The 24,227-nt window shown below is 46.7% G+C and overlaps 2 protein-coding genes across 2 annotated transcripts; both read right to left on the reverse strand.

Moving 5' to 3' along the window:
* TIMMDC1 (translocase of inner mitochondrial membrane domain containing 1) lies at window positions 1-7,535 on the reverse strand. Its single transcript, XM_074813005.1, has 7 exons — window positions 7,403-7,535; window positions 7,123-7,288; window positions 5,871-5,959; window positions 3,945-4,012; window positions 2,978-3,056; window positions 1,453-1,563; window positions 1-982 (listed from the first exon to the last, which is right to left on the reverse strand). The coding sequence occupies exons 1-7, from the start codon at window positions 7,495-7,497 to the stop codon at window positions 895-897; spliced, it is 696 nt and encodes a 231-aa protein (XP_074669106.1). The 5' UTR covers window positions 7,498-7,535; the 3' UTR covers window positions 1-894.
* Window positions 7,536-7,906: 371 nt separating this feature from the next.
* POGLUT1 (protein O-glucosyltransferase 1) lies at window positions 7,907-23,695 on the reverse strand. The gene is made up of 11 exons (XM_074812980.1): window positions 23,602-23,695; window positions 23,043-23,133; window positions 20,109-20,252; window positions 19,523-19,658; window positions 16,918-17,039; window positions 15,310-15,369; window positions 14,188-14,287; window positions 13,333-13,391; window positions 11,043-11,210; window positions 10,456-10,512; window positions 7,907-9,837 (listed from the first exon to the last, which is right to left on the reverse strand). Exons 1-11 carry the CDS (start codon window positions 23,684-23,686, stop codon window positions 9,681-9,683), a joined length of 1,179 nt encoding a protein of 392 aa, XP_074669081.1. The 5' UTR covers window positions 23,687-23,695; the 3' UTR covers window positions 7,907-9,680.
* Window positions 23,696-24,227: the final 532 nt, after the last annotated feature.

Here is a 24,227-nt window from a genome sequence, read left to right on the forward strand (position 1 = left end):
ACCACTGCTAGATGGCTTTATTAAGTGTCTTGAACCACATTTCCCCCAAAGGTAATCCCCTAATTTCCAACCTTCAAACTAAATTAGAGGCCTTTTTTATTGTTGTTAAAACTGTCCACAGTGCTGATTCTTCCACTATCACCACCAGAATCAAGTCAACCTTTCTGTGGGTCCCTCAGCCACACTTCTATTGAAGAACCCAAAAAACATCTTTTTCAGGGTATTTCCTTATCATTCCCAGCTTGTCCACCCTTCCTCAACATTGACTGCAAAATACCCCAAGTACTGTAGGAACCAAGTGCATTTTTCTGCAAAAAGCCTGAAGAAACCACCATCAGCAAATCAGCCCCGGTCCCAGCCAGGCCAAGCCAAGCGGTGGGAGGGGGGTGGCGAGAGGAGAACCGCTCGCTCTGGTGCTGCCTGTACTGCCCTTCGACAGCAAGTGCTCTGGGTGCTGCCTGAAGAGCAGCTTTTCACCACAGCATAATTAGCTTTTGGAATTGGGGTACCTTTAGCATCCAAACTATTCGTAGGCTCCTTTACCTTGAGTATTTCTACATTGCTGGTGGTTTGGACATTTTCAGCAGTGAAACGGGTTCTAGACAAGGCTCTGGGGCTGCCCTCACCCCCCACCAAACCTAGATGACACTTCCTAGTCTGCAGAGTCTGCATTTCCACCTTCTCAGGCGGAACAAGTTTGGCCCTTTCAAGCTCTTGTGCAGTGGTATGCATCCGTGAGCAATGTTTTCAACAAAATGCTTTTTCACAAGTGCACAGGATGTAACTGCGTTCACAGAAGACTTCCATGACCCCTTGACTGAAGACTTTTTACGAGCAGAATCAAAACACTTTGTAGCTGCTTACAGCAGAGATGTGGGGAAGACTCAGCAGCTCCTAGATTCTCTTGCTCTCTGTCTCTGGTTCTCCTTGGGCATCGCTTTCCATTTGGCCTAAGACTTCAGTCACACTCAGCCTGGATTGCCTAACAAGAGAGGGGAGAGTGCAAAGTAATTTTATGCCTGTATCCTCCTGACAAAGCCATCACTGCAGAATCCCAGCTCCTGAAAAGTTTCTTCTGGAACTGGCACTATTTGTGAGTTTTAGTAAGTCACACAACCAGTGTCATAACCTTTTCTCCCCAAAGCCTCCAGCTGTCCTTCTTTCCCCTCTTTAATGGGGATGGAAAGAAGGCAGCAATGAAGGAAAAACCAGAGTTCTGGCCTCTCTCAATTTTAATGTGCTTGTTCTGCTTGTCTTCTCAGCCACTGCAAAAGTGAAAAACTGATGCAGAATTACTGGGCCAAGGCAGGGCACGAATTTTTAACAAAAAACAAGAGCAGAAGAACCGAGGTTTAGAAAACCTAGTGTGTCATGGTTTCTTTAAATATTTGAACCCCACAGACCTAGACACACATCTCGTCAAAGACTCGGACAGGCAGAGCTGTTCCTTACCACTCCACTAACTTCTGCTCATACAGCTCCCTGCGCTCACGATTTCTCTTCTCCTGCAAGGTCTCACCGGTAAGTTTCTGCATTACGATTAAGAGGCCCCCTGCAGGGATCCTAGAGGAGAAAGCAGAAGAGTCACAAGTCACCCAGGGGACACACAACAGTAATAACTTACCGGCATCAGCAAAAGGAGCGTGCGGGGGCCAGCCACCAGATCAGTGGAGCATAATGTTTCCCAATACTCACATCACACAGCAGACTAAGGTACTCCTACTGCCAGCCACCAGACACAGCCTGTCTTCAGCTGTGACTCACTGTAGCCCCTTCGATAACATATTTTGAATTTACTCATTGACAGGCACCCACAGGTCAAAGGGGTGGAAGGATTTAAGGTGCCCAAACAACCCCTGTAGATCACCTAACCCATAATTTAGACAGTCACACCCTTGCTTAGCTTCTGTCCAGCTCTGGAGGTACTTGTGTTCTCCCTGGTAAAGCTCCCTAGGCTGCTTCCAGGCACGCCCACAGCTGACACCATCCCGACTGTGCTAAGTGGCACACATAAAGCTCATTCTCTTATCCAGGCAGGATCCCCAAATTCACTTGTGAGGACATTCACAAGTCAGTACTTAGAAAAGAAGTCCCAGTTCTGCTTGAAAAGTCAAGACTTCTCCTGAGTTAAGAGGTCATTGTCCTGATGGACAGAGCTCCTGAGAGAGAACCGTGGGTTCCTCCTTGCCCCAGGGAGCCTTAGGAAATACCGACTGCAAGACATACACGAAGAGCTGTGCCACCTTACAGCCTTGGGTTGTGCAGCCCAACCACAAAGCTTCTTCCTCAGCATTTCCTAATGGCTGCTGCTCCATATTCTGGCTTTGATGGAGCCTATTTTGTAAAAAAATCATTTTTACACAGATTCCTAGCCTAGGGTTTGGCAGTTCCCAGGGTGCTCCCTTTTTCAAAAGGTGTCATCATGACAGCCAACACTCCTTGTGCACCGTCTGGATTCTGAGCTGCTACAGCAGTGGCTGATGAAGCTGAGAAGGGAGCCCAAAAGGTGTGTCTTACACTCCTGCCTTTACCCACAGACAACACATTGCCTTAAAACAGATGTCCAACAGTTCTGTGCACAGCGATTGGGCTCATCAGTGACCATGCCAAGGGAGGGGGACAGGAGACACGTCTATAACCCATCCCCACAATTTCCTATTTAACAGTAGTTAGCATCTCCTCCAATAAGCAAATAGCAGCAAGATGTTCTATTAAGAGCACTGAGTTCTTATCACTGAGGAAGCAGGAAAACACAAATCAAGAAAAAGAGAGGAAAAAAACAGTTTAAAAGCTGGAAGAAAAGTCATCATCATGAGGTCCCAAGAGAGATACAGAAAATCCCTCAAGTTAAGAGAGGAAGGGAAGCTTCTGTAGCCCCACCTATGATTCAAGGCTTGGTGTGCAGGGCCACCATCTAACAAACACCCTTGAAGAGTAGCTGTGTCTCGATCACTCATCGGCAGCAGTCACAACTCACCCAAACGCTGTTCCGAACACGAAGCCGCCTGCCAGTCCCTGCAGGCCCAAGTGCATTCTGAAAATGGCTCCTGTGAGGGCTAAAAAAAACCACAAACCCACTGAAACCACAAACAGCCCCCCACCAGCCATCACATACAGACAGAGGGAGATGCTTTGCTGTATTTCTCCTCTCCGTGAACTGACATCTGCTTTTAACAGTGCAGAAACCAAGCGCCGTGGCCAGCGGGAGGGACCCTCACCATACAGTCACCACGGTCCCTGCACTAAAACATTGCACAAAGCTCCTTCTGCTTCAGAAAAACTCCCCAAGAAATGCTAAGAAGTATCTATGAAAGTAAAACCGAGCTCTCTCCAGGCTGGAGCATGATCTCCTTCCCCCTCTTTTTTTTTTTTTCTATTCAACAACAGCTAATAATAGTAGCTGCCATGTAAGGCAGAAAAGATCAGTAAAACATGTATCCAACTGTAAGGGCAATAAAGTCTGTAAAAACTAAACAAGCAGATCACTTACCCAGAGCCCTGTTGCCAAAAGAGGACATGCAGAACTTAGCATGAAAAGGGTAGTTTACAAACAGCGCACTGAACTGTTATAAAGAGCGGAAATAAGAAATGTTTCCCCTGCTAAATAGGTGTTTGTGAGAGCAGGTTATGCACCAAGTGTTGCCTTTACCATACACATGCATTCTTCACCCAAAAAACTCCAGCAAGTATTCTGAAGATGAACTGATAACCACAAAACTCCCCAATGGTTTCAGAAGTGCATCGAGATCTCTCTGTCACAAACACACAGCAGTTAAACAACAGAGCAAAGTCACAATGGCAGTTGGTAGAGCAGGAAACAAAACCCAGGAGCACAGAAGCTGGAGACATGCTCAAATCCAAGAGATGGGGATTTCTGCTTATGCTTTTCCACTGATGACCCTTGGTCATAAAGAGAAAAGTACACAAGGTTATAGCGGTCTTACCTCCTGCTGAAGCAAAATTACCAATGGTGGTTTTATTGCGGTACACGGACAGACCAGTGCTCACCACGCTGCAAAGAGAAGGCACAGAAGAAGTCAGCAGTAGCACATGGAAAAAAACAAAGCTAGATTTCCTTAAGCCAACCCTCTGGTCGCCTCCAACAGCCTTGTTGCCCACCTGTCTAGAGCACACACGTGTCAGCCACAAGTGCCTTGATCTTCTGTGACTTTACTGCTGGCAGCTGCACAGCCGGAGGCCAGGGAATACCAGGATTCCCAGCTTGGATCTGGGATATTCTTTCTTTTTCTTTTTTCAATGAAAGATTTTTTTTTTCCATTGTATGTTCAAGGATAAAAGGAATTGAGCAATGAAAGGGTCCTGTCAGTCAGTCAGCCCTGATGTAGGACCTTTACCTGCAGAAGCTGAATACATGTGTCGGCAAGGTCTTGCCTGACAGTCCCCACCAGCAGAGCTAAGTCACACTCATGACGTCAGCAGGGTCACCTCCTCTTGCGGCATGAGATTTCCCACCAGGGTAGGTACACCACCTCCTCCAAAAACATCAGTTAAGCCCCAAAAGACTCTCTGTTCTCAGTTCAGCAGCCACATCCTCCCCAGCACTTTAGTGAGCCTCCTGCATGACATCTACAGTCAACAGCAATCTTCCTCCCCTTCCCAATGCTATAACGTCACCCTAGCCTTTGTACAAGGTAAAACTACCCAAGTGTTTTAAACTGTGAAACTCAAAATTTGCACAACTGCAGGACAAAATCTTCAACTTGGACTTTACAGAAACAATTAATGCTGAGCGGGAAATATCTTCTTTCAAAGCCTTTTACACAGGGTTGGTGAGAAAGGGCGATGATCTGACTGCATGGGAGACATCTGGTGGAAGACGAGGAGGTTACATGCCAAGCCCAGGGAAACCTGAAGAAATCAAAACCTCCAGGAGAGAGAGCAAGCAGTACGCCAGCTAAACCTAAGAACAGATGCTAAACCAAAAGGAGCCAAAGAAACCAAAAGAGCTGAGGAATAAATTCAGAAAGGAACAAAAAACCGAGAGAGATGGAAATATAAAACAATACTAGCTGATACTGCGGGTATCTTAAAAGCAGAGGGGAATTTAAACAGAATGTCCCTGCAGATACAGTCAATGAAGGTTTAGGACTACACATAAATTCACCATTTTGAACATCAGGGAAGGACATATTCCCAGTTTAAAAGGGCTTTATTTGGAAGAGTGTGCTTAGTTTGGTGCTATGTTGTCAGAAATGCACTGACACCTCTGAAGGAGAAAATCAGGGAAGCAGAACACCATCTCTGCATTGGTTGTGTGTGTGTAGGAAAAATGCGAAGGCCTAAAGAGGTACATACGACTGGTAGGTCTGATGTCCAGTGACTGCTTAATAACAAGACAATCATCTGCAAGCATTTGAGGACAAGAACAAAGAACTGTGAGTAATGCTAGTGTATACAGACTAGGAGTAATGAGACATAACAAAAAGGAGAAAAATTAGCATGGGATAGAAAGCTCTTCCAGAAACAGCCAACACACTGTAACACTCTCCCAGAGAAAAATGCAAAAAAAAAGGGATGAAGCAAAGGCAGAAAGAAGCTATCAAGTACAGGGAAGAATAGTATTCAAGTCAGTAACAGCATGGATGAGATGTAAGGAACAGGGCTTTTCCAATTTTAGGTTTTGTATTGGTTCATTAGAAGATCTGAATTCTGGGATAACTATAAAAGGTTAAATCCTCTTCACGTTCACACCTTCTCAGTCAGACTCACTGTTACCACTCACTTTGAGCCTCAATCAATCACCAGTACTCTCTCAAGGAGCTGCGAGCACTGCTGGCACCAAGAGCTGCTCGCCCCTAGTGCTTAAGCATAAGCCAGCTCTTCTCCCACTACCATCGGGAAACACTTACTTGAATATTGTCACAAAAACAGCTACTCTCCAGCTCCAGCGCCAGCCGTAGCGGATGAAACTCCTGAGACCAGCCCGATGCGCAGATTGCTGGGGGGAGAGAAGACAGGTTACAGCTCACAGCCCTGCTCCCCCTCGCCAGCATCACCAGCACCACCAGCCCGCCGTGAGCCGGGGTATTCGCAACAGGTCGTGGGACTCGCGTCACTTGGGAATGATACCCCGACCCTCAGGGATCACGTCAGACATCTTCAGAGGAAAGGCCGCTCACATTTACCCCAGCCACCAACAGGAACACCAAGAATTAATTCCAGTTTGTAATGTCAACTGGTCTTTCTAATCCCAGTGCTGAAACACATCCTGGGGGACAGGGAGAGCTTTCTGAGGACAGTGTGGGAGAACAACAGAGAAGAAAGGGGACACACTAGAAACTAGTTCTCAATTATTACAAGTTTGTAAGTACTAATAAATAATAACCATAATAAGTAAATAATAACCACCTACTTTAAATGTTAAGGGACCATCAAGCTCTGCATTTTAGCACTGGTGCTTAAAAGTTTGGCAATAAGCTGCTTTTTAAAAGATGTGGTAAACATAAGCTTCATAAAAATTAAAAATATTCCAGTTAATACCATGGAAGAAAAAAAATTCTCTCTTCTAGTGCCTGCGGTGTAAGTGCTTGGCCTGGGTGCAGGTACACAAGAGAGTCAGCAGAAGGGCAGAGTGAAGCCAGGCACCGATACTCTGCAGGTTGCTTGGAGAAGGGCCAAATCTAAATAGTGATGGACGTGAAATTAGGCAGATTTTTAAAGGTTTTTTTTTCCTAATAATCCAGGTAACCGACACTTTAATTGAAGAACTCCCAGTTTAGTGATAAGCTAAAGGAATTTTAAATGGTCTAAAAATAACTCACACAAGCAAGAGGGCACCACCAGTTGGCCACTGGGAATTCTCTTGCCGACAGACTAAATTGAAAAGCCGAAAGCCAAGACGAACGGGTTCATGAGCCACATAACACCCACCCACCCGCTGACCTACCCGAGGCCTCCTGTGCCCCCACACCCTGCGGGCTCCAACGGCGGCTGCTCCCGCGCCCGGAGCCCCCAGGAGGCCTGAGCCTGCGGCGGCCGCGGGGGGCTTCCCCGGGAGGCCCGGGGCGATTCGGTCCCCGGAAGGCCCGGCCGCTTCCCCCGTGTACCCCCACCCCTCCCCGCGCGTGGGCGCCGCCGGGCCGGCGCGGGGCTCGCTCGTACCACGGCGTCGGCGCGGTTGTGGAAGAGCTCCCCGTGGCTGCGGGCGATGAAGGCCTTGCGGGCCTGCTGGAAGGCCGGCAGCCCGCCGTACAGCCAGCCGACCACTCCCCCGGTCACGGCCGACCGCACGATGTTCAGCGTCTCCTCCGGGTACCGCCGCCGCTCGCTGCAAGGGAAGGCCGGGGCTGGGCGCCGGAGCCATGGCGGCCACCGCCGGGCCCAGCCACCGCAGCCACCCGCCCGCCCGCCCGGCGCGCCCCAGCCCGGCGCGGCCCCTCACTCAAGCCGCCAGAGCTCGCTGAGCCGCTCCCAGCCCGTCTGCGGCGGCGGCGCGGGGCTCCCGAACTGCGGCTGAGCGTCGACCCCCTCCGCCATGGCCCTCCCCGGCGGCGGCGCGGCGCGGGCGCGGCAGCGCCCCCAGCCCCTCGGCGGGGCACGGCACGGCGGGAGCGGGAAGGCGCCGGGCCGGGCCGGGCCGGGCCGTGGTAGCGCCCGCGGCGGCGGGGGCGGCTTCCCCGCGGGTCTTGTCTCTGCTGAGAGCGACTGGCCGGGGCTAATTCAGCGATGCAATAAAAAGGGAATCGGGCCGCAAAGTCCCCGGTGGCGACTGGCCAGAGGAAGGCACCAGCGAGCGTGACCTGACCGTGGAAGCACACCCCCCCTAAATAGGACAGCGACAGAGAAAAAACGGACAGACACGATTCCCCTGCCTTTGGGTAACAGCTGAGGGTCATCCCGATCTCTTACTGCAATTCCGGTTAAGCAAAGATGCATCCAACAAAACTTCGGTTTTGTTTGTTTTATTCCAAAAGCACTTCATTAAAAATGGTTTAAAAATATTACACATAGCTGCTTCAGTTTCTCTGACTGCTGCCTCTCCATTGACTAAAAATACAAAACCAGAAACCTCTTTCCACTCTTGCACAGATCTTTTCCTCAGAAACCAGGCTATTTTAATACCCCGCTTTGTTTCCTTTGGGGGCTGGGATAACCCAGGCACCGGTCACGTAACCGCTGTGCTGCTCCAGCAACTGGCACCTGAGGTGCAGGGCTGGCAGTCGGGTCCCGTTCCAGGGCCCGGCCACGCTGCGAGGCCTCGGGTGAGCACGTACGTGTGCAGGGGCCCTTTGCGCTACTGCTCCTCGTAGTGTTTTCTTCTTCTCCCATCCAAACTGACTGCAGGGAGACCGTGAGCTGTCGCTACCATTCTCTTCCGTTAACGTGCTGTTTCCTAAGCCTTGAGCCGGCTTTACCACCAAGGGTGCTCACCTGGGAGGCAGTGGCCCTCCCAGGACCTTGTGCTGCTGCCCACACTCTTCCCGGTGCCTGTCTGGATGCCAGAGAAGGTGCTGCTGCCTACCAGGCTTCTCGACTCAGGAGCCACAGCATTTCAGAAATTGTGCTCCCTCTGGGCCGAGCAGCCTGCAGTGGGGATAAATACAGTGAGCACAAGCAACCCGTGACTGAACTTGAGTGAGCGATGTGAGGAGTAGCTGCCACTGTGTGACTGAAAACGTTTCCTTAACCAGACTGAAGGAGATGAGGAAAGGAGTGTAACAGCTGTGGGAAAGAACAGCAAATACTGAAGCGAGCAGCTGCGTTACCAGCCTCAAAAAACAACCCCCAAACCAACAAAACAACAAAAAAACAATCCTAGAAAGTTACAGAAGGGGATAAGAGCAGAGAATCTGTGAACATCTGGAGAAAAGAAGAGCCAAATCAGCCTCTGTATATACTTTCTCTGGGTTCCTAAGGGCCTTAGGATGTCTGGCCAGCCGACCGGTGAGAGCTTGCTAAGAGGGGCTCAGTTCCGCGTGGCTGTGTGGGCCCCAGCTCAGGTCAGAGGATGAGCCGTCTTTGTCTCAGCTGCCCACTGCGTGCCCGTCTGCTAATCAGGCTTAGCGCTGCAGCAACACCATCATCACCTGCTGCTCCCCTCTGAGGTAGGTAGTTTAACCGTGCAAGGACCTTTCAATGGCACATCTAAGCCTTGCCATCAACCTCTAAAACCTGACAGAACATTAAGCTCTAAGCTATCTAAAAAGGTTTACCCCAAATCCCAGTACCTGATTCTGTCAGAGAGCACCTAACATACCAAATGCTGTCACACAGGTGAGAAAACATTGACCATTTGCCAAGAAAAGGGGCATGTATCTCCCAGCTGGCTGTAGCTGGCAGTCTGTGTACCTGGCCCATGAGGACAGAGGACTTGGTACAAAGTCCAGTAAAATTAAGCAAAAGGCTTCCCACTGACTGCGTGGGATTTAGGATCATTCTGAGACAGGCAGTAACTGCGTCCCAAATGCTAACAACCTTCCTCCAGGCATGACCGTAGCCACCCCATCGAATAGCCACAATCCAACATTCTACTTAACATTCTCATGGCGACAGTACAACCGGGTCCCACTGTACGGGAGCAGTTTCAAAGTTAGCCTATTGCTGGTCCCTGTAGTTCTAGTGTAAAGGATAAGAAGTCCGAGAGAACAAGAAAGAAGATATGCTGATCTTCAGATTTCCACAGAGATCAATTTGAGCTGAAGAGAAAAACAGAGAAGTCTCTACAGTTCTGTTTTCAGCCATTCAGAAGTGATCTCGCTGTAGCTCTTCCTCCTTTTCACTTTGTAAGTCAAGGCTTGGGAATATTCAGACAGCAGATGCTCCCAGTAGCAAGAGACATCCTCCATCTGCAAGTGCTCGGTGATGAACTGGCGTCCCCTAGAGACACACAAGGCAGAGTCAGAACCAATTTCCAGTTCCTACAAGAGTCTTTGGTTTTGTTTTATATGTATATCAACTTTCACTCTTCTGTGTTTCAAATGAGAAACAACATGCACTGCTCTGCACCGTCTATTTTAATTTCACAACTTTCATTCATGCTCACAGCTCTGACAGTTGCAGTGCTTTTGTTATCCTCAAGATGGTATTTGTTATCTGGGATAATAAATATCAGATTTCACATACCAGATACAGCCTGAGCAGCACTGATGCCTGCTGCTTCAGAAGCCAGTCACTGTCAGCCTGGATACATGACGCTTACAACCAGAGGCAGTTCCCAGGGGTCAACTCACCTCACACCGAGACGAAAGCTCCCAACTTCTGATAGCTTTCAGTGGGTTTCCTGACATGGGTCACATATGAACCAAAGACCTCATCTTGTTCTCTGGTTCCCCCTGCTTGTTACGAGTTCTCCAACCCTCCCGCTGTTATTGCAGATCGGTTGTACTGCACCCTATTAATACTAGGCTGTCTTTGATAGGTAACCCCTTCAAAAGCTGTGTGAGAAAATGCTTTGGAGGAAGACTGCCTGATAGCCAGAAAGGACACGCAACTTACCGCTCTGAAATTTCTTGTGCTATGGCATCATTCTCCTTTACAAACTGCAACAGCTCCCTAAAATGAAGACCAAAAAAATGCTGTGAAACAGCCAGCTCAATGGAAAACATTGTTCCTCAGCTTAATTACTGCAGAGGATGAGATTAAGGATCTACAACTGAGTGAGGGACTGGTGCTCCTCATTTCAGAGCACAGAAGAAACCTGCCCTTCTCATCTGCTCTGTATCAGTTCTGGACAGCATGCTGAAATCTGAGAGCTAACACATTTCTGGCCCAGTAATAAGTTCCTCTTCCCTCTTATCTGTGCTGCAGGGCCCGCTCGCAAGTCTAAGGGCCTAGTGCCTGCTGATTTCAGTGAGGGTGACAGACCTACGTACTCCAGTGGAACTGTACCCTCCAAGTAACACAAGCAAAGGATTCTTTGGGGGCAGTAATCAAGAGAAAAGAACGTGACCTCCAAGAGCTTTTGCCTGACACCGAGGAGTGGAGGCACTTCTCAGTGTAATACAAACCAAACCGCCTTCCCAAACACAGCAGTGTTCTCCTGTGGCATGCAGTGCTCTGCTGAGCACACCTGGCCTTCGCACCTGACGTCGGAGAGGTCTGATCGCACGGGGATGTAGTGCACCCAAGGCTTCAGCTGAGGGTAGAAGAACTCCAACCACTCTTCTCCAACGTGAAAGACAAGTGAACCGCATAAGAAAAGGTGTTTCAGCCGGAAACTGGCAGCCACTCCCCGGAAATTAAACAGATACCTTTAAAAGGATAAGGAGGGAGAGGGACCTGATTACACTTCCCATTTTATGGGGAAATGCGCTAAGAAACCAGATTCTGAGTAGCAGTCAACCTTCCCTCACAGGTAGCAGCTGGGGGGGCGGGTTCCCTCACACTGAGCTATGCACCGGTTGTGAAAACAAAGGGAAGACGTTTATTCAAAGCTCCTTGTAGGACAGGAAAGGTGAGCTGAAATTAAGGATGTTCTAGGTGAGTTTCTGCTGTCTCTCAAAACTGAGGGAGAAAATCGAGGCGTGAGACACTACCTCTGACAAAGACACCTGTCCACGCCAAACCAAAGGAAGCTTCACACACACCTGCCGATGAGGCACGGAAGGTCACAGCGGGGATGCCGATCGCATGACTCTACCCTTCAGAGACTCTGTTACCATGAGGAGCTTCTTCCCAATTCCCTCTTGCAGTGAGCTTTTCTGTTCATTATTGTGCTTTGCCACATCTATCTCGGTTTGTTTCTTTGCTTTTTTTCCTCTGGGATTCTGCTTTAATCTGAATCTAATTGTTTCATATTAACTTGGGAATGCAACCCTAGGAGGTTAAACAGGCTAGCACACAACAGATGGACTTTGCAGATAACAAAGAATCCACAATTTTGTTTTCAGTATTTTCTGCCAAGTTAGTAAAGTGGGCTTGACTGGGGGCGGATTTCTCTTCGCAAACTGTATCTCAGAGGGATGTTTGTTTGCTTACTTGCTTTCTTTTTTAAACCCACATTTCTCCAATTATATGGAAAGCTGTTTTTCCTGTGGGTAAAACCCCTCGGTACATATAACTAATCTTTGAAGTCAAACATTTTGGGCTGGGGGAAGGGAGTTTTTCCTTTAATGAAGCTATTTTGGGCGAGATGGGGATTATATATTATATATATTGTGGGCGAGATGGGAATTATAGCTAAACTTAGTTCAGCAGTAAGTGACAAGGAGTACATCTGATGTTATTTTGCGTTCTTTGTATTACCTAGGAGCTCAAGGCAGGGATGAGGGGCTCATTGTGTTAGGAACTCAACAGATACATGTAGAGGTGCAACAAGAACAGCGGTCTGAAGCGAGGAAATGCCTCTGTCCAGTTCCAGACACAGCTCCCACCACCCGTGACCTCAGCCAAGTCACTGAGCACTGCTCTCAGCCAGCCTGCTAGAGCAGCTACACTGAGGGAAGCAGTGAGAAGTTCATATTGACCCTGTCAGACCCTGGGCTAGGACAAAAGCGTGTGAGAATGTCTCAGCCTATACTGTACGAGGGGCTTAGGAGGCATCAGAGTTGGGAATTCTATGTGTAACAGAAGGGAGAAATCTGGGCAACAGTCTATGAAATATAAAATGAAACAAGTCAATCACATTTGCACAAAAACACAGATCCAGCCATACGACTGAGTTCCTCTATCAGCAGATTCTAACTGGCAGAATTGTAACTAGGTAATTTGAAAGCAAAAGAAAAAGCAAAACATCAGATAAACAAGTGCATACACACTAACCATTTACATTTTTTTTCACAGAAACCCACAAGAATATTACACCAAAACCCCCTTCCTGAAGTAGTTAAAAAATAAAAAACCCATTCTCCCAAACAATATACAAAGTATAAAACAGTATTATATCTGCTCAATCATATTTCAGGTTCCCTCTTTTATTATATACATCTAGTGGCAACACTTGTCCCAGTATGCATATGAAGATATGATTGCTTAGTTCCTTACATCTTTGAAGACAGCAATGCTATCACTGTAGCACTGAAAAATAGATTTTCAACACAAAGCTTGGTACAGGAATATAAAGAAAAATTGGTAGAATGCCCTTCTGATTAAAAAAATAGAATAAAATTTTCCATCTGTATGTTCATTAGTAATCTAAGACATTTACTTTCCCCTAAGCATTTATTTCTCCTGACCCGACAGAGGAAAGCTGACACTGAAAGAGGCCGTGCTAAGCAACCAGATTTTCAACTGCCTTATGTCTGTTTACAAGCTTTCTTATCTGCATGGAGCTGGTTGCTGGAATTAGACCTTAAAATAAAATGAGACCTTACACCATGCAAGGAAAGAAATAACCCACAGCCCTTGAACAGCTTTACTAATCAAAACTCTTACTTGTATTTGCAGTGATCAACCAGTGGAATTTCCTTTGCCGGAGGCTTCCCTAAGGTGTCCTTAAAATAAAGAGAATTAAAAAAAAAAAAAAATCAGTAAGCTTTACATGGTGATTTTATATTTGTTTTCCTTCTTAGTTAGAAACAAAGCTGAAGTCTCAAAACCCTCCATTCCCACTTCTGAGAAAATCTTCTCTGGTGGGCTTTTAGAAGTATTATGAAGAATTCCCAGCCCTTCAAACAAGGAAAAAAAAATTCAGTAAATTACACACTGCCTGTAAGCAAACGCCAGCACAAACACATTAAATGATAATGTTTAGTTGGCAGCTACAGAGTGGAAAACAGCTTGGGACAATGGACTGTGTGAAGCCAAGTGTAACCGGATTAGCCAAGACTGTCTGGAGAAAGATGGGCTGTAGACTAAGCATGGAACTAAAAAGTTATCAGCAACAGTTATCCAAAAGTTATCAACAACAAGCCCAAGAAATGGAGATGACAGAAAAAGGTTTAAAAAGGCTGACAACACCACACAGGCAGCTCAGGGCTAGAAGAGGAAGAGTTGGCTAATTTTGCTGTAATGGAAGAGGAGGGGATTGGCAGGGATTCATTTTCTTATGTGTGCTGGTTTCCTTGAACAAAAAGTGTAGATGGAAGAAAAATGTTTGGCCTGCCAGGCTCTAGAGACTCCTTCCTTTCATCTGTCAGAGAGGTGCAGCCATTAAGGGAACTACAAGCCTCCCCCACTCTAGAGGGCCACCCACAACACTCCAGCAAGATGCTTCTCAATCATCAAAGCCATCTTGCAATGCCACCCTTTCTGGCCTTCACACTCAGGAGACAGACAACACCCACACACCTTTTCAGATTTCCAAGCCTGGTTTTTAGTGTACTCAGCATCAACAAGTTCTGGGTTTTCTCGGGACAGCAGAATGAGGGGATCTCTCTCAGGGCTCGTTCTACAAAAGAAATGCTGTCAGTAATTGCCAATCCACATGACCCAACACAGCTAACGAACAACGAGACTCAAGACCCTGCCACTTTATAAGGCTGACCTCCCTATGTGCCCCGAAAACATCAAGTACCTACATACAGTGTAATTCTGTCCAAGGGTAAATTAGCAGAAGAGACTGAGTTATGTATACTGAAATGATTTGAGGCCACAATTCTTTATTTCACTTACTAAATATTTAATAGTATTATTTAAGCAATTCCCAGGACAAATCAGCAGAGATGTTGCTTCCTTCAGGCTTTATGCTGATGGGTGCCAAATACTTTAACTCCCTTCTAAGTCAGAGAGAGCTAAGAGATGCTAAGCACCTTCAGTGCTGATCCCTCTGACACTAATTTAAAACACTACTCATAAACAAGGTTATGACATCCCTGAGGCTCACTCATCATCATCTCCTGAGCCTACCTAGTAAGATATCAAATCTTCCCCTACTGGTGATGGGGGAGGAACAAAGTATTTGGTTTAACATTGTTTTCAAACTGTCACTGGAGAGAGGGCAAAAATAATCTACTCTCTTATTCCCCCCCACCTCTCAGGTAACGTAAAGCAAGAATACTTTCAATTCAGTGGAGCAACTTGCATAGCAAATAAAGTATTCACACTGGCAAGAAGCATGCACATCAATATCAAATCTTTAAATTTGTATCATGCACCTGCAGTTCTCTTCACAGAACAAAACAAGCTGGTTCCTAGTGTGACAGTTTTATTCATTAAGAGATAATGTAGCAACTCTGTCACAACTTCTGTTTCCAATATTAGAATTATTATAATAAACTAGTTGCAAATGGCAGTTCTTATCAAGAATCACTAATGGTGAAATACTGCTGTACAAAATGTCTCGCTTCCCTTTTAAAAAATACATTCTGGGTTACACTTGTTTAGGTCTTAAGAGATACAGAAATTTCTGCATACAGACCACTGTCACAGCACATGTTGGTAGAATCTCCTGTTACAGAAAAATATGCTCACCTGGATCCTCGGAAATATCCTTTAGATATTTTTTTCATCCATGGCCATTTTTCTGCAGATCTGAAATATTGTTTATACATGGCAATAAATGATTTAATATAACCATGAAAGAGCACTCTCATCAGTTTTCACAGCATGATCTCTTTGTATTATTCTTCATTTTTGATGGAAATCACTTTCTTCATTATAGCAGAAAAAACTCTCAAGACTCTCAGCCAGGTCCAATGAAACAGGTTGTCCTGTGAATATTGTGTTTAAGGCAAGATGATATAGGCTACTTTTCAGAATACCTTTCAGTCAAAGCAATGAATTACTAACAACCCCCTCACTAAACCTTTAAGGGTATTAAAATTTATGTAAAGTTTGAATCCACTTTTTGTATTGTTGCTTTATTTTTCTGTACTTCACTGAATACGGATAGTAGAAAATGACTGAAGTTTCTAACCACTGTCATTTCCCTTTAATAAAACCCCAAACAACAACAAACAAAAAAAACCTACCTGGTGTTTTGCATTTAAAACACAGGGGTTCATTGTTTTGCCAAATAACTTTCACTTAAAATCTAGGCAAGTCCTTCAAAATAGCTGTTCACGTGTTTTGTTTCTGTCAGTCCAGTCACTCTGGGGAACATTTTGTTGTACTTTTCTGCTGCACCTGGCCTGACATGTAGGTCCTGATCCCCAAACTGATCTGCGCAGGTCAAGCTTTGCATCTGCTCGTAACCCAGTGACACAAATGGGGTTCACTGAGAAAGCGAGGATAAGCAAATGGACCTTCATTATATTAGATCACATTAGGCTTCAGCTATGATTAGTCCTATAGATCTTCAGATTTTGAAGAGGGAAACATTCAACCTTGCATTCTGATGTCAAATGATTGACATCAAGGTGGCTTTTTCTTGTTATGTGTCTATGCTCACTCACTGTTGCACACTTTGTCACTCTCCATGGGGAACAACCCCTTATTCTGGTAATAGTCAAAGATCCTGCTAAAAGAAAGACTCCCCATCAGAAACGTCTTCTGTCTTACTCTCAGCCCAGTAATGACTCTTGATTCTTGGAAATGATTCCAGGTTTCTCTATTGCACAATAATACTCAAGTAAAAGCAGATCTAAAGAAGGCTTTCCTTTACCCTTCCAGAAGCTTAAACAAACATCCTGGATCATCCCTGCAGTGAAAAAACCAAAGCTCCTAGAGAAGTAGTTGGAAACAAAGGAAAATATTTCCACATGTCAGGGGAGATTTCTGCAGGCAAAAGATAACTGCTACTTTATTGACAAACCCTATCTCACCAAAAATGATAGTGATCTGGCCCTGACAGCATGAAGAATGTGTATACTTTGTCCTCTGCATTCCTTACAAAAGTGTTGGAAACAGAGAAGCTAATTATAACTTCTAGTTACATCATCCAAGGTTTCCATGGAGAATTCTTATATAGCAGTTAGTCTTTATGTAGTTAACGAGAGGCTGCAGGACAGATCACAGGCCAAGAGACCTATGGTCTTAGACTTCAACGTTGGCTCAATGCTGCCCAGTACTAGATGGCTTTTACTGTGAGTTTATCTTCCATTAAACCTCCCCACATACATAACCATTTCCAAAACATACCTTCTGAGGTCCTCTCTCATGAGGTCCCAGCGCCCTAAACCTGTTGGGTAAATCGGCCAGACAGCTGGTCCTCCTTCCCAAAATGTCCAGGCAGGATACATGATATCATTGTATTCAGGTGTCTTAAGAAAAAGGAGAGTAAGGTAAGAATAAGAGTAATAACTACTTCAGTTTATTGACTGAGCCCATCAGTAACAAATGTCCCTTCTAGGAGTTCTGTCAGCTTTCCCCGTTACTGTTCCATAAGCAGTCGTAAGAGCGTTCCACTGTTGCTGGGGTTCATATGAAGACAACCCAATACTTAAAATTTTTCAATGACTTTAAAAAACACTATGTCTTGCATGACAACACGGGACTTTCATGTTAAAAAAGAACAAAAGAGGTCCATGATATAGCCAGTAAGTAAATAGCGGAAGACCTGAGCTCCACTCACCTTTCTAAAGACTTGTGCCTATGTGTAGCTATGAATGTTTTCTACTGATGGTAAGTTAAGCAGCAATATTATCTCCTCAGAGGCACTTATAGACACTTCGACATTTAGGTTTCCAACACTTCAGTTCATTCCAGCCTTCCTAGAGATCACTTAACGATTCACTGTAACAAGTATCCAGGTCATGCAAGAATTTCAGTTCCTCACTCTTACTTGGATAATCAGAGCGAAGACCAGCACTTAAGTAAGATTAAACCCTTTCATGAAATCAGACTATAGGCCACTTCCTTGCGCTAGTAATAAACCTCCTATACAATTATCCATCTATCTGTCACCTGGAGAGAGTCCAAGGCCACCAAGGTAGTCAGGAGGCTGGTGCACGTGATGTATAAACAGGGGCTGAGGAATGGGTTTGTTCATGCACAGGAAGAGGAGGCCTGAGGGAATCTAAATGCTGTCTCCTACTACCTAATGGGAGAGTTCAGAGAAGATGGAGGCAGACTCTTTTCAGAAGTGCAGAGACAGAATGAGGCAACAGGCTTTGATTACAAGAAGGGAAAACACTGGGAAGCGTGTTTTCATTCTGACAGAGGTCAGACACTGTCTGTGGACACCCTGTCCTCAGGGGCGCTCAGATCTGGGCAGGACACAGCCAGGAGCACCCCGATCTAGTTGGTCCTGCTCTGAACAACGTGCTGGACCGGGAGACCTGAGGTTCCTTCCAACTTAAATTGCTGTGTGCTTCTATGATCGGCTCCTTCTCAGCCTTGTTGTAAACAGGCATTGATAACAAACCATGACAGCTCCACCACCACTCCAGGGTTGGCCTTCTGAGAGGCAGAACAGGACAATCCTTCAATCCCTTATACTTTCAGCCATAGAAAGCACCCTGGACCAGCATCTTGGAGCCTTCCTAACGCCAGCTGGTTAAACCTGAGCTGTGCCTGGGTCACTAGGTTTCAGTTAAGGACAGAGCTGAGGTTACAGTTCAGATATTGGACAACGATGAACAGAGAACTCAGTTTCTTGCACCCAGGGGCAGGATGATGGATACAGCTGCAAAGATTAAACTTCCACAACCTGCTCTGCATCAGTTTGGGTTCTGCTGACTACAGTTAAGGCTGCACAACGGTCGAGGGGCAAAACAGCTAGCTTTACTACCACACCTGGCAGCAAACATGGTTATTCAATGACAGTGCTTGCAATGCTGCACTGAAATTCTAGAGAGTGTTTTATGACAGCTGGGGACTAGGCAATAGTTATGGATCATATTATGGTTTAGACTTCCTGAGCTGAAAAGCTGGATTCAGAGTAAGATGTTACAAGTTAGCAGAAACAGAATAGGGCCTGAACTAGCAAGAGCAAATGGTTTATTGCTTCTTTTTGCATCTTACTGTATGCTGGGCTTCAGCCAAGAACAGATCATGATCAGGGTTAGGTAGCGAGGGTGCAGGGTTTGGGCACATTGGGCATACACTATGGCAAAGCAAGACTGGCTGAAGCTTGAGGTGTCACAATGTTTTGCTGGAAAGGATGAAACACTACACTGCAGTCAGGTTTAACGACGGGAGAGGCAGGAAAATACACAGGAGGGCTCTCGAGTCTGGGAACAGAGAAGCAGAGAGCGGATGTCTCTGCGCGTGCACGTGCCTCTGCATGTGTGTGCACGTTTGCAGATGGAAAAGGGAATCCAGGGGAAAAGGGTTCACAGGAGATAGCAGTATTACAGAAAAGAAAATAAGAAACACTTATCTGTGGTACCAAAAAGAGGACTAAAAAAGTCACGTTACATGAGATTTACTGTATGACAGTTGACCGATGATCAAAAATCCTTAACAATGCTGATAAACTACGGCTACAATTTTAACAGAGGCATTGTAGCAAATGACAGCGATGCTGGCGCATATCCCATCCAGCTGTGCATCATTCCGCTGTGGCAGAGGTACATTTTTTGACCTGGAAGAAGAGCTAATGAGGGGAAAAACCGTTCTATTGAATAAATCTGCAAGTCTGCCTGCCAGAAAACTGGAAGCAAAAGGAAACATAAAGAATAAAAAAGAGCAAGCAATTCTGACACACAGAAAATCTGTGGGGAACCATCCTCAAAAATATGTTCCCAAAAGAAAGGAGGACACACATGTGTCAGAAATGCTCAGCTTTTAAAGATGCGCACACCTTACTGAAGGAGAAGACTGGGATAATAGGTTTCATCCACTTGGGGACCTGGGGGTAGTCTCGCACATTGATCACCATTTCCATGTCAGGGAGGCGGTTGATGATCTCCAGAAGGAAGTGCTCAACTCCACTGCATCTGTGGTGAAAGGACATATGGCAAAGAGCTATTAGGAGAAGGCAGAATCATGCAGTCTCTTGCAGGTCTTTCTCTCTGAGCAGGAGCAGAAGAAACGGTAAGCCTGAGCCATACCATGATGCAGGCTGGGAAATGCCTATAGCAGCCTCTAAGCCCCAAGGTAGTACAGACACCAGTGAAGCTACCCATCCTGTTAAATCTGGCCTGATCTGCAGCTTTCTCTGAGATCCCACAACGAACCAACCAACCAACCCTTTGTACACTGAAGCGCAACAATGACACTCACCTCTTGCTACATTTAAGCCTCATACATAATTTTCTAGGCTCCTGGTCTGATAAAAAATTCAGACCTCCAAAATATCACTGTGCTCAAGGACTTTTAACTTGGCAGAGTTGGAAGTACTCCTGTGTCCCAGCTAGGGCGACATGATCCTCTGCATAGCCTCTTACCTCGCAGGGAACAAGCAGTCCTGCTCACGGTATAATTTGTTCTTAATGATTTGGTAGTGCGTCCCCAGCTTCCGGCTCACCACATCTGATATTATCTCCTTGGAAATGCCACCTCGAAAAGGAGCCAGGTCCTGCTTCCAGACACTGAAACAAAACAATCAGCCATTATTATGTACAATAGAGAGGATACTGTGCATTAAATTACTGCAGTATACAGAACAGACTTCTAGCTAAAACAAGCTCTGTGTAGCTTCCAGGAGCTCTGCTACATGTGGCACAGTGGAGAATTTAAGTCGCTTGGAAGAGCTACTACTCAGAGACTCAATGGTCCAAGCTTTGCTCTTTGACTACTTATGTGTGTTTTGCCTGAACAAGCCCAGCACAGGACTCAGGTTAAATCAATGTGGACAACTCTAGTTACTCTCCCAGAAAGGACCTTACAGGTAGAAGTCTTCAGCTTCCTTACCCTTTGAGTTGCAAAGCTTGTGCTTTGGCCTTCCATGAAGAATGGGCCACACGGCCACACCAAGACCAAATTCCTCACACACTGTCATGCTATTTAGACATTAAAAAAGAAGTTAAGAATCTAGTTGCAAGGAACAGCATCGCCCAGTAATGCTGAGTGCAGTGAAAGGCAGCACAGAAGGACAGGCCTACGTAGCACATGTTCTGTGACATCCGCGTATCACCAGTGAGCTCCAGGAATGCAGTACAAAACCAAAACTAACAAATATAAGAAAGTACAGGTGGAGGATACAGTTTATATAAATTTAGTCTAAAGATCTTCAGATCTAACTGGTTGGAGATTTACCGAACACTGTCAGACTGTAACAGCCATGGAGACACCCTCCCCACTTTTTGGTAGACACCGTATCAATGCCTTAGTTTAATACAACACTGCCAGGGTGATCCCACTGTGAGGGTGGTCAAACACCAGTACAGGTTGCCCAGAGAGGCTGTGGAGTTTCTGTTCTTTAAGATATTCAAAATATGACTGGACACGGTCCTGGCAACCCTGCTTGAGCAGAGCTGGACTTGAAGATCTCGAGAGGTCCCCTCCAACCTCCAGGATTCTGCTAGTTTGTAATCAGGCAGAAAACAGTAAAACTACATAAAAAATTGTCATTGCGCAGATGGGATGACCACAGGATAAGCAGTCTGGCAGGGAGGCAAATGTAATGAGCTTGGAACAGGAAGAAAGGTGCAGTTTTATGGCACATCCATGTCATAGTAACCTAAGAGACAACTGAAAGGTAGCAACAAGCAAGGTGGGACCTTCAATCCTTGCCCACCGAATCACAAAAGACAAGACATAAGTAGAATCTGTTATATGGGGAAAAGTACTGGCTTTCAGCATTCTGCTGCATATTTACACACCTTCAAATCAGCTACCAAAATGAACCAAGCTTCTTAAGTGTCATACAGTGTACATGCGGTATTATCCTCCTGGATTCTTTTGTAACGCCTGTCACTACAGCAGCGCTCCTTATCAACCCTTAAATGAACTACTGCTTCAGTGAAAACTAGGTTTCGAGACCCACAGCAACCATAACTTCATGTTACTGTCAATTATCATGTTCTGAAGCAGATTTGGAGGTTGTAACCACTTGGGAAGGCATTCTACCCAAAGGTGGGTGGGAGATGGTACAGAGTATGTTTAAAAATTAGGAGATGTCTTTAGGCTGCATCTGAATTGGAACTTAGGGAAAAGACTGGAAGACTAAACTAAAAGAGATTTTTCCTCATCAATATTTCAAGAGTAATGAAGATCAAAAACTGCAAACAGAGTGTACAAACACTTGCCCAATATGTCTCATCTAATATTAAAAGCCAATATAGCACTCAATCTCACCCCCAAAATGAGTGAGCACATCTGGTACTTTTAAACAGGAGGCCTAAAGCTGGGCATCAGTGTTTCTGCATTTGGAGTCCTAATCCTAAAGGCAGAAGAATATGTTGATTCTTCCCTGAATTCCCTCTTCTCTTTTAAATAAAAATGCTGCTTAAAGCTATCAAAAAACCCAGCCCTACAATCCCTGCGTATATGGCAATGATGACCTATGCACCTGTAATGTTCACCACACAGCAGCTGTGCTCCATCAGAGCAAACAGAAAGGAAGTTTGGTTTGGTTATGCCTAGAAGACAGATCAGCCTGCACTTGTACTGTCTACAGCGGTCTTGCATCACATCTAGGCCTCTAGCTCTCTGCATTAAATTCACTGTAGGAAGATTAGGCCAGCATTTCGAGTGCTGGCATTATGCATAATGCTCCATAGTTATAAAAAAAAAAGTAAACGGGACTGGTGTCTTCCTGAATGAGCTCCTCTTGGATCACACTTTGGTCTCGTGAAAGTCAGGTAGATAAATATCTACCATCACTCCCATTCTCAGAAGCAGTGAGCTAGACTCCCTAGAAAGAATGCTAAGTAGTACAGCACGCTATCACACCAAATGAATCCGTGTTCTGAAACAAACTTTCTTAATCTACCTATTTAGAATATTTTACACATACTTGCTTTCTTCCACTTTTAAAAGCCCATGAGAAAGATTTGTTGGCAACACTGCGCTAAGAGAGAAGGCAGAAGTGTATTGTTAAGACAGAAATGTCACCAGCTATGAGTATGGTTTATTGCATGATCATGTATGAAATGCTGACACGGTGTATGTTCAATCGCAGAGGACAACAAGGAGTGTGATCAGTTTGTGGGTGGACACACCTTCTACTGGAACTATGGATGTCAACCCGTTTCACACAGTGCCGTTAATAACCTCCTCCTTGCAAGCACCATGACCTGCACTGGCTACAGATGTGATACCTTAGCACCCAAATATTCTCTAGCTAATTTCCAACCATCAGTTGCCATCAGCGATGACAAAAGTCTTTCCTCTCATACCCAGAGGCCTGTGCAGTCAAAAGGAAGCCAGTCTCTCACCTTTGGTGACAGCTGCAATTCTCCTTTACACATGGCTTATAGACTTCCACAGCTCTCTTAATTTGGTCAGTTATTGTTTTCCATTTGGCATCTAAAACACATAGGAAGGAAAAGTCAAAGGAATCAATCCACTAAACTACCAGACCAAATAGCAGGAGCTGAACAGCATGTCTGGTCCGGCTGGCCACAGCCATGCACCAAGGTCCCACAGCACACTCGGGTACCGCTCCAGCCCACGCAGCTCAAGGAGAGCACGCCTACAGCGAGCGGGGGAGAGGAAAGCCCTGAGGGGCAAGGAGAGGGGCCACCCAGCTCGGGGGGGCCCGGGGAGGGGGCAGTGTGCCGGGCACCCCGTGACGGCCCCCGGGCTGAAAGGGAAGCCGGGAGGGGCCCACAGGGTGCCGGGGGAGCTGCCCGGCCGGAGGAGGAGGCGGCGGCAAGACTCAGGACGCGCGGGTTCCCTCCCGCCCGGGCCGGCCACCCACCCTCGCCGCCAGGCCGCGAAGCCGCGTCCCGTTTCCCATCCCCCGCCACACCCTCACGCCCGGGCGACGCTCACCTGCCGGCCCGCCCGCCGCAACCGGCTCCAGCCGCCACAGACCGGCGGCCGCCAGCACCCACAGGGCCAGCGCCGCCCGCCCCATGCCGCCGCCGCCGCCAGCACCGCCCTGCGCATGCGCGACCCGCCGCCGGCCGTCGAGGGTGGGCGGGGAGGTGGGCGGGGACGCCCCGACCAAAGATGGCGGCGCCAGCAGCCGGCGCTGTGCCGCGGCGCTTGATGGGAGCTGTAGTTCCCGCGGCGGCGCAGTGGCGGCGCTGCCTGTCCCCACGCGAGGGTTCTGTGTGGGGAGACCCCCGCGGGGGCCGCGTCGGGACCGCAGGCGGCTTTTGTAACTTACGGAAATAAAGGCACTGGCCTGGGGGAACCTACAGTTGATGGGGACCGGGCTGAAAAAATACCCACTGCTCAGAGAAGGTCTGAGGTGCATCTGTCATAGTCCCTCCAAATAACCTCCTAGCTCCGCTCGTGTGCGCCTCGGGAATCCCACGAGCCTTACGCAGATCTTGTGTGCCTGGTGGCCCTCGCTCCCTTTGGGGTTTTTGGGGGGGAACTTCCCCAGACACCTGAATTCATCAAGCAGTTTGTCCAACCTGTATAAGGCTCCTTCTCCTGGCCCGACCTCT

Source organism: Strix aluco, chromosome 2, assembly GCF_031877795.1.
Source record: "Strix aluco isolate bStrAlu1 chromosome 2, bStrAlu1.hap1, whole genome shotgun sequence".
NCBI classification, from domain to species: Eukaryota; Metazoa; Chordata; class Aves; order Strigiformes; family Strigidae; genus Strix; species Strix aluco.